This window comes from Chiloscyllium punctatum, chromosome 17, assembly GCF_047496795.1.
Source record: "Chiloscyllium punctatum isolate Juve2018m chromosome 17, sChiPun1.3, whole genome shotgun sequence".
Lineage (NCBI taxonomy): Eukaryota > Metazoa > Chordata > Chondrichthyes > Orectolobiformes > Hemiscylliidae > Chiloscyllium > Chiloscyllium punctatum.
The window spans coordinates 78,286,830-78,302,837 of record NC_092755.1 but is presented as its reverse complement, the minus strand read 5'-3'; the positions used below and the strand labels follow the sequence as shown (position 1 = coordinate 78,302,837).

The 16,008-nt window shown below is 41.8% G+C and overlaps 1 protein-coding gene across 8 annotated transcripts in view; it reads right to left on the bottom strand.

Annotated features, from left to right (window-relative positions):
- Window positions 1-16,008, bottom strand: part of pitpnm2 (phosphatidylinositol transfer protein, membrane-associated 2) — a 474,817-nt gene that overhangs the window by 55,585 nt on the left and 403,224 nt on the right. For all 8 annotated transcript variants that reach the window (XM_072587642.1, XM_072587647.1, XM_072587648.1 and 5 more), the window contains 4 exons: window positions 15,339-15,583; window positions 11,477-11,666; window positions 7,581-7,700; window positions 149-360 (listed from right to left, as the gene is read on the bottom strand). In XM_072587642.1, the coding sequence (XP_072443743.1) occupies window positions 149-360; window positions 7,581-7,700; window positions 11,477-11,666; window positions 15,339-15,583 (767 nt within the window). The remainder of the gene's footprint in view (window positions 1-148; window positions 361-7,580; window positions 7,701-11,476; window positions 11,667-15,338; window positions 15,584-16,008) is intronic.

Genomic DNA, 16,008 nt, shown 5'->3' with positions numbered 1-16,008 from the left:
CACATTAGTTGCATTGCAGGAAACAGTTCAGTGACCCTCTATTGCACTCCATCTAAAGCAAGTATACCCTTCATTAGGCAAAGACAACATATTGACATGTCTGTACATTTTGTTCTAGATCAGTTGGTCGAATCTTTTAAAGTCTTACCTTGAAAGAAAAGCCTGGTGGTGTTTAATTGTGTCAAGCTCATATGTTGAAGAATCACTTCTCTTTCTTGGCAACTGTTTATTTGGATTATCCATGCTGCTTCGAGGAATGTCAATGTTGCTTCTACTGAGATGCCTGCTGGTTTCCAGGTTGGAAGCATTGCACATACAGCTGTTGTTCACAACTATACCAGGAGATAATAGATCATTGTCCTGTAAATCAATTATAGCACACAGGCAATTGGTAACTGCTCCCAACGGAAAAGGCTACTAAATCAAAATGTAAAATTGCACATTACATAAGCAAAGATAAGGCTTATTGCTTCCACTTTGATTAATATTTAGTGATGCTAAATTATGTTCAAATGGTGGGGAGCTTCAAATCAGCAGCAGCAATATCATACCTCAGCCAAATAATCTAGTTATACTTGCACTGCTTTTACATGAAGCAAGATTCATCATTGCGCCATACTCCCTTAACCATAGCTCTCACGTGACTGGTTGATGTAACAACTCATTTTCCTCAGCCTCAGATTGTTTTTGCTAATTAATAAACATTTAAGTAGGGAAGTGCGCAAATGAGATTTGAAGGTAGAACTTGACATTGAAAAAATGGAACATCAGACCCCTTTATTATTCAACTTCCAGATTGGCCCAAAGAATCCCTTTATGATGATTGCAAAGTTCCAACTCAAGCATTTAGTGCATGCTGACTTTGTTCGTCCCACCACTAGTCCTGTGCCTACAGCTGCCTGGGCCTTAAACTTTAGAATTCCCTCCCCTAACATCTCAACTTGTCTTTCCACTATTAGGCGATGCTTTTAATCCTCTCCCTTCCTGCCAATTATTTTGTTTGGTGCCAAAATTTGACTGATTAAAGTTTGTGAAACATATTGGAACTTTTTAATGTTATAAACACACTACATAAATTCAAGCTATTGCTGCCTCTCTTTCAGCAGCATGGAAGTTCTTAGAATCAACACAGCACAAAGGATAAAAATCCTGAGCTCTCACAATCAACTATCAATTTCCTGCAGAGTTCCCAATCTATGTCATATGAGGGACAGGTAAGCATTGCAGGGTAATGGGACAGGTCCAAGACAAATCAGACACTATGTAATCAAGCAAATCAAAGTCACCAAATTGAGCACTATGTGTAAAGAAGGAAAATCTAACATAAGTGGTTATGTACATTGAAGCATCTAAGATTCTGGGGGGACCCTTGATAAGATGGGTGCTGAAAGGATATTTATCATTGTGGGAGGGACTAGAACTACGACATGGATTCATACAGAGCAGAAAAGACCCTTTGGCCCATTGAGTCTGCATCGACATAACTACCACTAAATCCCAATTTCCTGCACTTGTCCCATATCCTTGAATGTTATGATATTTGGAGTACTTATTCAAATATCTTTTAAAGGTTGGAAGGTTTCCTGCCTCCACTACCTTCGCAGGCAGTGCTTTCCAGGTTCCCCACCACCTGTTGAGTGAAAAAGCTTTATTCCCAAATCCGCTCTGAATCTCCTGCTCATTATCCTAACACGATGCCCTCTCGAGATTGACCCCTCAACCAAGGGGAACAGCTGCTCTCTATTCACGCTATCCATACCTCTCATAATTTTATACACCTCAATCATGTTCCCCCCTCAGTCTTCCCTGCTCTATAGAAAACATTCCAAGCTTAGTTAGTCTCTCCTTATAGCTCAATTCCTCCATCTCAGGCAACATCCCGGTGAACCTCCTCTGTATCTATCCACTCTCTTCCTGCAGTGAGGTGATAAGAACTGCACGCAGTACCCCAGTACCCCAGCTGTGGCCTGAGACTTTGTACAACTCCAACATTAACTCCTTGCTCTTATACTCTATGCCATGACTGATAAAAGCAAATGTCCCATATACCGCCTTAATTATCTTATTCACGTGCTTGCGAGCTTCAGGGATTTGTAAATAACTACTCCAAGATCTCTGTGTTTCTCTAAGCTACCCAGTGTCCTGCCATTCAGTAAATACTCCCTCATCTTGTTTCCTCTTCTAAACTGCATCACCTCACACTTATCAGCGTTAAATCCCATCTGTCACAGATCTGCCCATCTTACCAGCCCATCTGTATCTTCCTATAACCTACAACCATCTTCTTTGCTATTAACTATTCTACCAAGCTTGGTGCCCTCTGCAAATTTTCTTAACATTCCCCAATGTTTCCATCTGCATCACTTATAGATATATATAAAAAACAATAAGGGTCCCAGTACTGATCCTTGTGGTACACTGTTGGACACCAGATTCCAGTCACTTAAACAGCCTTCTACCAATATCCTTTATGCCTTATTACTAAACCAGTTTCTGATCCATCTCGCCAAGTTTCCCTCAGTTCCACATGCTTTAACCTTCTCAATCAGTCGCCCATGTGGGATCTCGTCAAAAGCTTTGCTAAAAACCAGATAAACTATATCAAATGAACTTTTCTCATCCACACACAATCACATTTTCAAAAGATTCTAACAGGCATGACCTCCCTCTTACAAAGCCATGTGGATTACCCCTAATTAACCCATGTCTTTTTATGTGGATATTAATTTTCTCCTTCAGAATTTTCTCGCATCACAGAATCTCCACAGCGTGGAAGCAGGCCATTCGGCTCATCGAGTCCACATCAACCCTCTGAAGAACGTGCCACCCAGACCCAGCTCCACTACCTTCCCAATCCCTGTATTTCCCATGGCTAACCCACCTAACCTGCACATCTTTGGACTGTGGCCAGAAACCAGAGCACCTGGAGGAAACCCAAGCAGATACAGGGAGATTGTGCAAAGTCCACACCGACAGTCACCTGAGGCTGGATTCGAACCCGGGTTGCTAGCATTGTGAGACAGCAGTGGTAACCAGTGAGCCACTGTGCTGTCCCTACTACTGAGGTGAGACTCACCAGTCTATAATTTCCTGGCCCATTTCTACCACCCCTTTTAAAAAGTGGAACGAAATCAGCTGTCCTCCAGTCTTCCGGCACTTTCCCTTGCCCACAGAGAAACTAAAAATTTGTGTCAGAGCCCCTGCAATCTCCTGCCGTGCTTCCCACAGCAGCCTGGGATACAATTCAGCTGGGCCTGGGGATTTGTCTGTTTTGTCAAATATAAGGAATCCAAGTATGACCTTCACAGAGCCATGAAGATAGCCAAGGACCAATATCAATCCAAACGAGAATCCCAGACACCCAGCAACTATGGCAAGGACTGAATGACATCACAGGTTCTAAAAAGAGACAGTGCAAGACGGCAGATGATGACATATCCCTCTCAGATCGTCTCAATGCCTTCTATATTCACGTTGAGCAGAATTTCGGCAGAGAGGTAACACCTATTCCAACAAGTCCTGACAAACCTATCCCAACAGTCACTGCATCAGAGGTCAGATCAGTTTTCCTTCATGTGAACTCATGGAAAGCAATGGGACCAGATGGAGTACCAGGCCGTGCACTCAGAGCATGCACTGATCAACTGGCAGAGGTCTTCTCAGACACCTTCAACCTCTCCCTGAAGCAGGCCACTGTCCTTACCTGTTTCAAGAGGCCAACATCATCCCTGTGCCTAAGAAGGCTCATGCAGCATGTTTCAATGACTACCACCCAGTGGCCCTAACCTCAGTGCTCATGAAAGCCTGGTCATGGCACTAATCAACTCTAGCCTCCCCACTACTCTTGACCCATTCCAATTTGCCTATCGGACCAACAGATACACGTCAGATGCCATATCACTTGCCCTTCACTCCTCCCTAGAACATCTTGACACCAAGAACAGCTATGTAAGAATCCTACTCATTGACTACAGCCTTCAACACTATTACCCCCTCGAGACTGATGACTAAACTTAGTGATCTCGGACTAAACCCCACTCTCTGCAACTGGATCCTCAGTTTCCTGATCCACAGGCCACAATCAGTGAAGATTGGGGACAATAGTTCATCCTCACTAACACTTAACACTGGAACCCCCCCAGAGATGCATACTCAGCCCCCTACTATACTCACTGCATATGCATGACTGCGTCGCCAAATACCAGACAAGTACCATTTACAAGTTTGCTGATAACACCACCATACTCGGTCGAATCTCAGATGGTGACAAAACAGACTACAGACGGGAGGTGGAAGACCTGGAAAAATGGTGCACTGAGAACAATCTAGTTCTCAATGCCGCCAAAACCAAGGATCTCATTATTGACTTTTGGCAGCATGTTACTCATGCCCCCCTGCACATTAGCAGCACAGAGGTGGAACTAGTGGAGAGTGTCCAGTTCCTGGGAGTGTTCATCCACAACAAGCTTTCTTAGACTCTTCACGTGGATGTACTGGCTACAAAGGCCCAACAACGTCTCTTCTTCCTCAGGCAGCTGAGGAAATTTGGCATAAAAGTGAATACCCTTGCCAACTTTTATACTGTCTTCCTCATCCAGTCCTGAATTGTCCTAGACATCTAGGATTCTCTGAACTTATTGCGCCTACATTTCCCTCAAAAGGGTACATGTTGGACCTGTACTCTCCCTAGCTCCTTTTTGAAAGCCTCCCAATGCTTACATTTAATGGCTCAACCATTTAAGACAGAGATAAGGAGAAGTGTTTTCCTTAGATGATTATTAATCTTCAGAATCCTCCTCCCAGATATCAGTGAAGGACAGAGTTATTGCATACTTATAACACTGATGTAACAAGAAAGATGAAGGTTATTGGTCTGCTGGAACTGTTTTTGATTTTTTTCACATTATGTGAATGTTGCTGCCAAAGTCAGAACTTATTATCTGATTGCTTCATTTTTAACTGCTCTGGAGAAAGTGGTGGTGAGCTGTCTTATTAAACTGTTTCAGTCCATCGAGTTTAGGTAAATCCAAGAGCTCTTAGGAAGGGAGCTCCAGGATTTTGACCCAGCAACAGAGAAGGAATATTGATATAATTTCATAGATGATCCAAACTATTACGCTGTGCATCAGTGATGGAGGGAGTGAATGCTGAAGATGGTAGATGTGATGCCAATCATACAGGGTCATTTGTATAGGATGATGCTGAGGTTTTGAGTGCTGTTGGAGCTACATACAAATTGTAAGTATTCCATCATACCCCTGACTTGGGCATTGGAGATGCACTCAAGAGATAGGTGGTGAGTTAAAACAGAATTTTTGGTCTGTAAACTACTCTTGTAACCACAGTGTTTATAAAGATGGTCCAGTTCAGCTTCTGGTCAATGATAAGTCCTGGAATGTTGATAGTGGGGATTTGGTCATGACAATATCACCAAATGTCAAGGGATGATGGTTAGATTCTCCTTCATCTGCTTTAATGAAGTCGGGAACTGCGCCGTCCTGCTGGAACCCAAACTAAGCATCAGTGAACAGGTTGATGCTAAGCAATTTGGTTGATAGAGCAGTCAATGGCATCTTTCATTATTTTGCTGATGATCGAGAGTAGACTGATAGGGTGGTAATTAGCCAGGCAGAATTTGTCCTTTTTTTGTGCATAAGACATGATGGACAATTTCTGGATTAATGGTGCTGGAAGAGCACAGCAGTTCAGGCAGCATCCAAGGAGCAGTAAAATCAACATTTCGGGCAAAAGCCCTTCATCAGGAATAAAGGCAGACAGCCTCATTTAAGTCTTGGCTCAAGCACTGATAAAGAGCTGAACTCAAGAGAAGGGAAGGTGACTTTTCTTAACATGAGGCATTTTAGAATTAGAATCCCTACAGGGTGGAAACAGGCCCTTCGGCCCAACAAATCCACACTGATCGTCCAAAGAGTAACCTACCCAGACCCATTTCCCTACCTTATATTTACCGCAGACTAATAGACCTAGCCTACACATTCTTGAACATTGTGGGCAATTTAGCATGGCCAATTCACCTAACCTGCATACCTTTGGATTGTGGGAGGAAACCGGAGCAGCTGGTGGAAATCCACACAGACCCGGGTAAAATGTGCAAATTCCACAGGGACAGACACCTGAGACCGGGTCCCTGGCGCTGTGAGACAGCAGCGCTAACCACTGACCAACCATGTCACCATTCTTGACCAAGAGTGGCCCTAACAGAGCTGAAGTCAATGAGAATCAGGAGAAATCTCTTTCTCTATTGGGGTCACTATGGCACAAAGAAAGATGTCTATGATTGTTAGAGGTCAGTCATCTCTGTCCAGGGCATCACTGCAAGGGCTCCTCAGGGTAGTATCCATGCCTCAATCATCTTCACTTTCAATTAACTTCCCACTATCATAAGGTTAAAATTGGAGAAGTTTGCTGATGATTACACAATGTTCAGTATCATTCGTGACTCCTAAGACACTTAAGTAATCCATGTGCAAGAAGTGCCATCTCCCCTTGATGTCCAATGCTAGCACAGTAGCTGTACTGAGACAGCTTGGCAAGGGGCACAGCTGGTTCTTGAAAGCACATCTTTAGTACTACTGCTGGAATTTTTGTCAGAGCCTAGCCTTGCAATATCTAGTCAAGATTAGAGTGGTACTGGAAAAGCATAGCAGGTCAGGCATCACCTGAGGACCAGGAAAATTGATGTTTCAGGAAAAAGCCCGATGAAGGGCTTTTGTCCGAAATGTTGGCTGCCTGACCTGCTGCGCTTTTCCAGCACTATTCTAATCTTGACTCTAATCTGCAGTATCACTTTCGCCTTGCAGCATCTAGTGCCTACAGCCATTTCTTGCTATCACATGAAATGAATGAAATTGTTGGAGGACTGGAATCTGTAATGCTGAGGATCTCAACAGGAGGCCGAGATGGGTTATCCACTTGGCATTTCTGGCTGAAGATAGATTCAAATGCTTCAGCCTTATCTTTTGCACTAATAGACTAGTCTTCACCCATCACTGAGAACGCGGTATTAGTAGAACATCCTGCTGTTCTAGTTTAATTGTTTACTACCACTCACGACAGAATGCAGCAAGACTGCATAGCTTAAATCTGATGGATCGCTTAAATCTGATGCATTGGTTGTGGAGTTGTTTAGCCCTGTCCATTATAAGCTGCTAGTCTTATCTTGTAGATAAAAATGGTGATGCTCCTGACATGCCATTCTGTACTCTTTTGTGAACCGGCACTGTCCCTTAGCTTGATGGTGAAGTGAAAGATATGCAAGTTTGCATAATGTTTACAAATTCAATTTGCGAAAGAACATCATAAAATGGCAACCAGGCTGTACAATAAAAACAGAAGAAAACTGAAACAGATTATTATTTTAACCAATAAGAAGCCATCTGGTTGTTACTCTTATTTCCTTAAAGTCATCTTATGATATGATCATGACGCTAGCTTTCAGTGACAAATCAGAGAATACAATTCCCAAAGCATATTTAAGGAACCCACTTGACAAGGAATCACCACTTATTTCCAATATGATAAAGGGCTGGAAGCAAGTTAATATCGGATTTGTTCATTACCTGTACACTCACAACACTGCCTCTCCTGCTACTGTTCTGGCTCTCAGAGACTGTCTGGTTACTGAAGCAGAGTGCATCAAATCCCAGGATTCCCCCAACACAATCTCCAATCAAACATACCTGCAATAAGAGAGACAATATTAAATACACAATGAGAGCTGACAAATGTGTGCTTTAAATTTGCACGCCTATCCTTAAACTGCTTTATGGACTGGAAAATATATCCCTTGTACCACGAAATTCAATTTTTAAAGCTTCAAGTCAAGTGATTCCATGTTTGTTAAGATGAATCAATTAAGTAAGAACATTCTAATTTTTTAGAAAATAGCAACGATGTTCACGTTCCATACAAGGGAATATGCTGCACTGTCCTCCCCATATGATTTTTCCACTATCTCATTATTTCTTCAAAAGATTTCAACTACCCAATATTCTAAAGAAACAAAAACAATTCAGATACCTTGCCCAAGTGTCACGTAAAAGCAGTGGCTACAATTTAACAGTTACTTTACTACTTGGAATGCGCCTTAGGATGTCTGAAGATTGTAAATATAAACCTACAGAAATAGAAGTATGTTCCTTCTTGGAATGTTATTTTTGTAAGCAGTACAACCAGGAATGATCACAATTAAATTTTTTCCAGTTAAATCTTGTCATCTATTTACTTAAAGGACAGTGAAACCAAATTGGGACTGAGGCCAAGTAAAACAGCAGGCACTCAGTGATTTTTGCTTGTATCTGTCCTTCATCCTGCATAAAGCTCTCTGCAGCTGCAACATGAATGTGACCTGTGGACGTTGTGTCTCTGGATAACCACCTCTACGATGACAATCCAGCCTGCAAAACATTTCAGGTCCATGACCATTCACCCAGAGCTAGGAAATAGATCTTGAGCAAGGGATGGGTGGGACAATGACAAAAGAAAGTTCTACAATAGCTTGAAGATAATAAACTAGGAGTCAGTGAGGTCTGCAGATCAGAGTTGAAAGAGTGGTGCTGGAAATGCACAGCAGGTCAGGCAGCATCCGAGGAGCAAGAAAATTGACATTTCGGGCTGGAGCCCAAAACATCGATTTTCCTGCTCCTTGGATGCTGCCTGATGTACTGTGCTTTTCCAGCAACACACTCTAAACACTGAAGATAATTAACAGTTGTTTATGTTTCCCTATTCTTCAGATAAGGTAGAATGTTCCCTGTGGGTTGTGAATTCCATCATCAGGTGAAATGGGAGACAGAAACTGTTTCCACAGTGCGAGAAAGAGTCAGTTGTTGTGACGTGCCCTGGCAACAAATAAGCAGAGGGCAGGTACACCATCCAAATAAGAACACCAGGAGGGCCAATTAGAGGCATCCTAGTTTAAATGATTCAACACCAGGTTATCATCCAACAGGTTTAACTGGAAGCACTAGCTTTCGGAGCTCTGTTCCTTCATCAGGTAAACCACCTGATGAAGGAGCAGCGCTCCGAAAGCTAGTGTTTCCAATTAAACCTGTTGGACCATAACCTGGTGTTGTGTGATTTTTAAATTTTGTACATCCCAGTCCAACACCAGCATCTCCAAATCATAGCTTAAATGAAACAGTAGCCTATAATGGGAAGGAAGAAAGAGACGACAATGTTAGAAATGCAGGTCACTTTAAGTGTCAACAAGAACCCCTCCAGAGTAGATTAAAAGCATGTAATGTTCACTGACCTTTGTATTTAAAAGCTGGGTCCTTTGAGGGCTCTTGTATTGCAGTGGTAGTGCCTTTACATCTGCCCTGATTCAAGCCCCACCTGCTTCAGAGGTGTGGAATAAAATTTGAGTAGGCTAATTAAAATATTTTTTAAAATAAAGAGCTGGTTCTTGTGGTGCAGTGGTAGTGTCCTTATCTCTGAGCCAGGAGGCCAGGTTCAAATTGCACCTGCTCCAGAGGTGTATCAAAACATGTCTGAACATGTTGATTAGAAAACAAAATGGCTGGAACATTCATCCTTGAAGCCTTTACACAAAGAGGTGAGCACTGCAGGGGCTGGAGTGCATTGTCTCCCACTTCAACATTAAGTTCTCTCTTTCTTTTTCATTCCTTCCTTCATTTCTGTTGTTGAGCATTGCTTGTAATTTATTTCTTAATCCATCAAGTGAGTGATTTTGATGGTAGGCTCATGAAAAAGGACTGGGCTGTTGTTAATTAGTGAATTTAGTGGTAAAATAAACAAGAAGAGCTGGGTTCTTAGGGACTCCTGAAGTGCAGTGGTCGTGTCTCCTTTCTGGGCTAGAGGTCTGGATTCAAGTTCCACCTACTCCAGGTAGTTGTTGTAACATATCTAAACAGGTTGATTCCAAACAGGAGAGCTCGGTTCTTGTTCATCCCCAGCTATCCTCTGAGAGGGAGCACACATGTCCACCAACATCTTTGAAGCTTTCAGAGAGAGGTGGGCACCACATGGAGTGCATCACCTCCCCTTCCAATGCCATTTTGATTAAGACCCCTCCTTTGTTTATCCCACCATTTTTTTTGTGATATTGCCCCTGGTGGCTGTGCTTATGATTTAGGAGAAAGTGAGGAGTGCAGATGCTGGAGCTCAGAGTCGAGAGTGTGGTGCTGGAAAAGTACAGCAGGTCAGGCAGCATCCGAGGAGCAGGAGAATCAACATTTCAGATATAAGCCTCTCATCAATAATGAGGCTTGTGAGTCAAGGGGGTAGAGAGATAAATGGGAGGGGATTGGGGCTGGGGAGGAAGGAGGCTGAGTGTGCGATAGGGAGATGAAGGTTGGGGTAATGGTGATAGGTCGGAGAGGAGGGTGGAATGGATAGGTGGGAAGGAAGATGGTGAAATCCATACAAGATTTATGTGGATTTCACCAGTTTCCTAATTTCCCCTCCCAACACCTCATCCCAGATCCAACCTTTTAACTCGGCACCACCCTCATGACTTATCCTACCTGTCCATCTTCCTTCCTACTTATTGCACTCTCAGCTACCTGCTCCTCGGATTTGGCCTGACCTGCTGTGCTTTTCCTGCACCCCACACTCAAATGTGCCAATGATTTGTTTAACTAATTCCTCAGGTGATTTGGTGGAGAATTACAATAAAATGAAAAGCTGGGTTCTTGGGCTCTTATGGTGGAGTGATAGGGGTTTTATCACTGGGTAAGATAGTCTAGGTTCAAATCCCACCTGCACCAGAGATATCATAACTTGTCTGAAAAGGTAGATTAAAAATATCGATTCTCAGCAGCTTTCAGTTTGGGTGATTTGGTGATGGATGTTTGAAAATAAAACAAAAAGAGATTGGTTCAGGTTTGTGGAGAGTTGACTTCTGGAGAAACATGTCAGCTATGATTGAATGGTGGAGCAGACTTGATGGGCCGAATGGCTCCAATATCTTATGGTCTTAAGGACAGAGCAAAAGGTCCCGAAGGGAAAGGTATTTATGCTAAACTATAGATTTACTATAAAATCCTGATAAATCTCTGAAAGTCCTTTCTTGTCTAATTGAGCACATAGACATGTGAAACAAAAATGAAGGACCCACAGCTTCAATTTAAAGAACAGGCTTTGCAGTTATGGCTCTCTACATAGTTACCCTGCTGTTCTGCAATGCCCAGAGACAGGCCTGTCTAGAGCAATCGAATGATCCCCAGTTGCCTGTAGGATTGTGAAGGCCAAATGGAAAATCCTAATTGACCGAATCTAAATGGCCTTAGGTGAATCTTAATGATCTGTGTCGACTCTCCAGTCTGAGGCCAGTGGTCCTGTTGACCTCACTTTGCCTCTGTGAAAAAATGGCTTAGAGGCAGAACGGAACAGAGCCCTTTTCACGTTCTCACCTGCTTTTAATTTTGGCTCTAACTGGGCCTAGAAATTAGCTCAAAGTTATAAACAAAGATTTTTCTTTTCAAATACTGACCTGGCCACTAAAGGAGACACCCTCTTGCGATTTGATAAAATCACTGTACACTTGATTTGCTCTGAAAATCACCGTAGCAACTGCCTCCTGGTAGTGAGGAGATGATGTTGCCAACAAAGGAAGTGCAGCCAGTGGAATATGATCTTGACTGTTAGACAAACAGCTTTCATCATAGTTCATGGGACTGAGGCTGGAAAAGCAAAAAAAATTAATTAAAATAAAGAGAAAGCTACAATGTTATCTGAAAGCAACTGATACTTGTTACCTTTTGATTTGCTGGAATACTGAAACCTAACTGAGAAAGAAATGAAAGGAAAACATTTAAATGGTGTTGGCACTTTTCACAAAAAGCACATTGGAGTTTAAAACAAAATAAACTACCAAAATTGAAATAAGATCAATAGGATTCTTGGCACATATTGTATGGTGTGCTTGTAGTAATAAATTCAAAGCTACTGTTTGAGGCATTAGTGGCAGACAATGAATACAAGATAAGTGTGGTCTTGTGTGAAGCAACTGCTCATGGGGACACTGCATTCCTGCCATCAAATACCTGCTCTTGGTTTCTAATGTGAGGATGCTGCACAATATTTTGATCTTTTTGTAGAAGTGTTTAGTTTTCTCTCATTCATAAAAATTCTTTTAATGATTTCACTTTATTGATGCTGATTTCGGTTACAAATATCCCAACAATTGTACAATTTAAGGAAAGCTCTAAGAACAGATACATTTGAATGTGTGTAGGTGTATGCAATGAATTCTGAGATGGCTAACTGTGAGGATGTATTCTTTGGGGATTCTGGGGGAATAGGGATCAGAGTCTCAGAAGAAGGGATCAATCATTTTGGAATTAGTTGTGAATAATTTCGACAATTAGATGTTTTGAACCTCTGGCGTTCTCTATCCCAGAGAACTGTGGATTCTTAGCCATTTAAAATACTCAAAGCAGAAATTGTTAGATTTTTGGAAACTGAAGAATATTGGGATAATACATGAGAGTAAAATTGAGATCAGCAACAGACTTACTAAATGGTGGACAACTTGAGAGACTGCATGGCTTGCTCCTGCTCTTATTTCTTATGTTCTTAGCTAGAACAGTGTACCAACAAGTGGATGTCTGTGGTTTACACATTGTACAACACTGGGGTATATGTGTATATTGTAATAATACAAAACCTGTGTAATATCAATGAATAAAATAGAGATGATAATTTCCTAATTCTAACATTTAAAAACATGAATATTTATGAATATAGGAATAGGAGTAAGCAACTCAGTCCTTTGACCTTGCTCTGCCATTCGATAAGATCGTAGCTGATCTGATTTTAATCTCAACTTTACATTCCTGCATATCACTGATAATCTTTCACTATCTTTTAATCTAGAATTTACCTATCTGCCTTAAAAATATTTTAAAATCGTGCATCCACTCCTGTTTAAGAAAGTAATTCCAAAGATTCTCAATCTTCTGAGGGGAAAAAAAAGTTTCCTCATCTCTGTTATAAACAGGTGACCCCTTATTTTTAAACTCAGACTGCTCGTTCTAGATTCTTCCACCAGAGGAAACATCCTTTCTACATCCACCTGGTCAAGTCCCCGTAGGACCTTAAATGTTTCAATTAAATCACCTCTGACTCTTCTAAACTCCAGAGGACATAGACAATTTGTTCATCCAGGTATTAATCTAGAAAACTTTCTCTGAACTGCTTCCAGTGCACTAACATCCTTCCTTAAGTACGTGCCCTAAGGGCGGCATGGTGGCTCAGTTGTTAGCACTACTGTCTCACAGCACCAGGGACCCGGGTTCGATTCCTGCCTCAGTCAACCGTCTGTGTGGAGTTTGCACATTCTCCCTGAGTGTATGAGAGTTTCCTCCAGGTGCTCCAGTTTCCTCCCACAATCCAAAGATGTGCAGGTCAGGTGAATTGGCAAGGCTAAATTGCCCACAGTGTTCAGGGATGTGTAGGTCAGGGGTAAACGTACAGTAAATAGGGTAGGGGTGGATTACCCTTTGGAGGGTCAATGTGGACTTGTTGGGCCAAATGGCCTGATTCCACACTGTAGGGATTCTATGTTCCACAGTGACCAGTACCAGTTTACACAATACTCCAGATGCGTTCTGATCAATGCCCTGTATAACTGAAGAATAACCTCCCTACTCTTGCATTCAATTCCCCTAAGAATAAAATATTACATTCTAACAGCTTTCCTGATTATCTGTACTTTCTTACTAACCTTCTGTGATTCATGCATGAGGATAGCCAGAACCCTCTGCATCTCAGAGCTCTGCAGTCTCTCACCACTTAGACAATGTGCTTCTTTTTCATTATTTCTTCCAGAATGGACAATTGCATACTTTTCTGCATTTCCCACTCCCTTCACCTACACATATCCCTTTGTAAGTTCCTTATGTCCTCTTCACAGTTCACTTTCCTGCCTATCTTTGTGTCATCAGCAGATTAAACTCCTAAACCTTCGTTCCCTGCATCCAAATCATTTGTATAAATTGTAAACAGTTGAAGCTCCAGCACCGGCCCCTCTGGCACATGACTTGTGATATCCTGCCAACCAAAAAAAGACCCACTTATTCCTAATCTCTGTTTCCTGTTAGCCAACCAATCTTCTTTCCATGTCAATACGTTACACTCTACATCATGAGCTTTTGTTTTCCTCATTAAGGTTTGATGTGGCAGCTTATCAAATGTTTTCTGGAAATGTAAGTACATTACATGTACTGGTTCCCCTTTATTTGCAGCCCAAGTTACTTCTTCAAAGGATTCCAATGGCGTTTTGTACGCTTTCCTTTACTGGTCAGAGTATTGAGTACAGGAGTTGGGAGGTCATGTTGCGGTTGTACAGGACATTGGTTAGGCCACTGTTGGAATACTGCGTGCAGTTCTGGTCTCCTTCCAATCGGAAAGATGTTGTGAAACTTGAAAGGGTTCAGAAAAGATTTACAGGGATGTTGCCAGGGTTGGAGGATTTGAGCTATGAGGAGAGGCTGAACAGGCTGGTGCTGTTTTCCCTAGAGCGTCGGAGGCTGAGGGGTGACCTTATAGAGGTTTACAAAATTATGAGGGGCATGGATAGGATAAATAGACAAAGTCTTTTCCCTGGGATCGGGGAGTCCAGAACTAGAGGGCATAGGTTTAGGGTGAGAGGGGAAAGATGTAAAAGAGACCTAAGGGGCAACTTTTTCATGCAGAGGGTGGTGCATGTATGGAATGAGCTGCCAGAGGAAGTGGTGGAGGCTGGTTCAATTGCAACATTTAAGAGGCATTTGGATGGGTATATGAATAGGAAGGGTTTGGAGGGATATGGGCCAGGTGCTGGCAGGTGGGACTAGACTGGGTTGGAATATCTAGTCAGCATGGATGTTTCCATGCTGTACATCTCTATGACTCTATGACTTTCCTTTACAAAAGCATGTTAGCTCTATCTGATTATCTTTAACCCATCCAAGTGCCCTATCATAATGTCTTTAACAATCAATTCTAATGTTTTCCCTATGACAAATGACATGTCATGTTGATGTCTTGATCAACAGTAAATGCTATTTCACAATGTCTGGAAGGTGTTTTGTTCTGTTTTGCATAATTTAACACTATCAATAATTTTGTCAGCAATATGAATGAAACAGCAGAAAGGTGTCTGGCACAATGACAGACTTAACATGAAGCAAGAGATTTGAATAGCCCCATCTTTTCAATATAAATACATACATAATATTTTATAGCACTTAGGAAGTAGATTATGCACACAGTATGAGCAAATATTTGACAGCTGCCAGAGAATGATGTAAACTTTGTACTTCTCCCAGCCACTAATGATATCCTTTGCACCACATGAGTTGGGAACTCACTTTGATACGAGTGAAAAGACTTCTGAGCAGATGGCTGGGCATGGAACCAGCTTGACTGCAATGTGGCCTAGGCCTGCAGGGAAGTGCACTCTCATCACCGTGTCAAAGACAGAAGTGATGGTGTTGACATCAGCCTGTTTGGAGGTTTGGTCTCCACTGCCAGAGTCCAGAATATTGCCACCATGCAGAATGAGGACTAGGACATGAATCTTGCAGGACTGCAAAGACTGCTGTGATGCTCCCTCCTGAGAAAAAAAATACAAGACATAATAGAAGTTGTTTTGCTGACGTCCATTCTAAATTGCTATTATGGATTTAAAAAAACACTTTGGTTCAGAAACTCACCACTAACATAATGTGATCGAGTGATTAACAGTGTGAGAGGGGCAATATTATTTTGATTGATTTTTATCACACCAGGAAAATCTGATAAGCCTCAAAAAGATTATTTTAATCTGCAGTCTTAATAGAATTAATGTGCTTATAACAACGATTTAAATCTGTTTAAACAACACTGAAAAATTATGATCAAGATAATGAATGACATAAATTAGTTGAAAGGGACTGCAGTCTGACACATATCAACAACTCATCTGGTGTCTGTAAATTTAAATTGTTTATTACCTTTTAGGTGAGCTAACAAGGACTGTGTTGAAACAAACCTGAATAA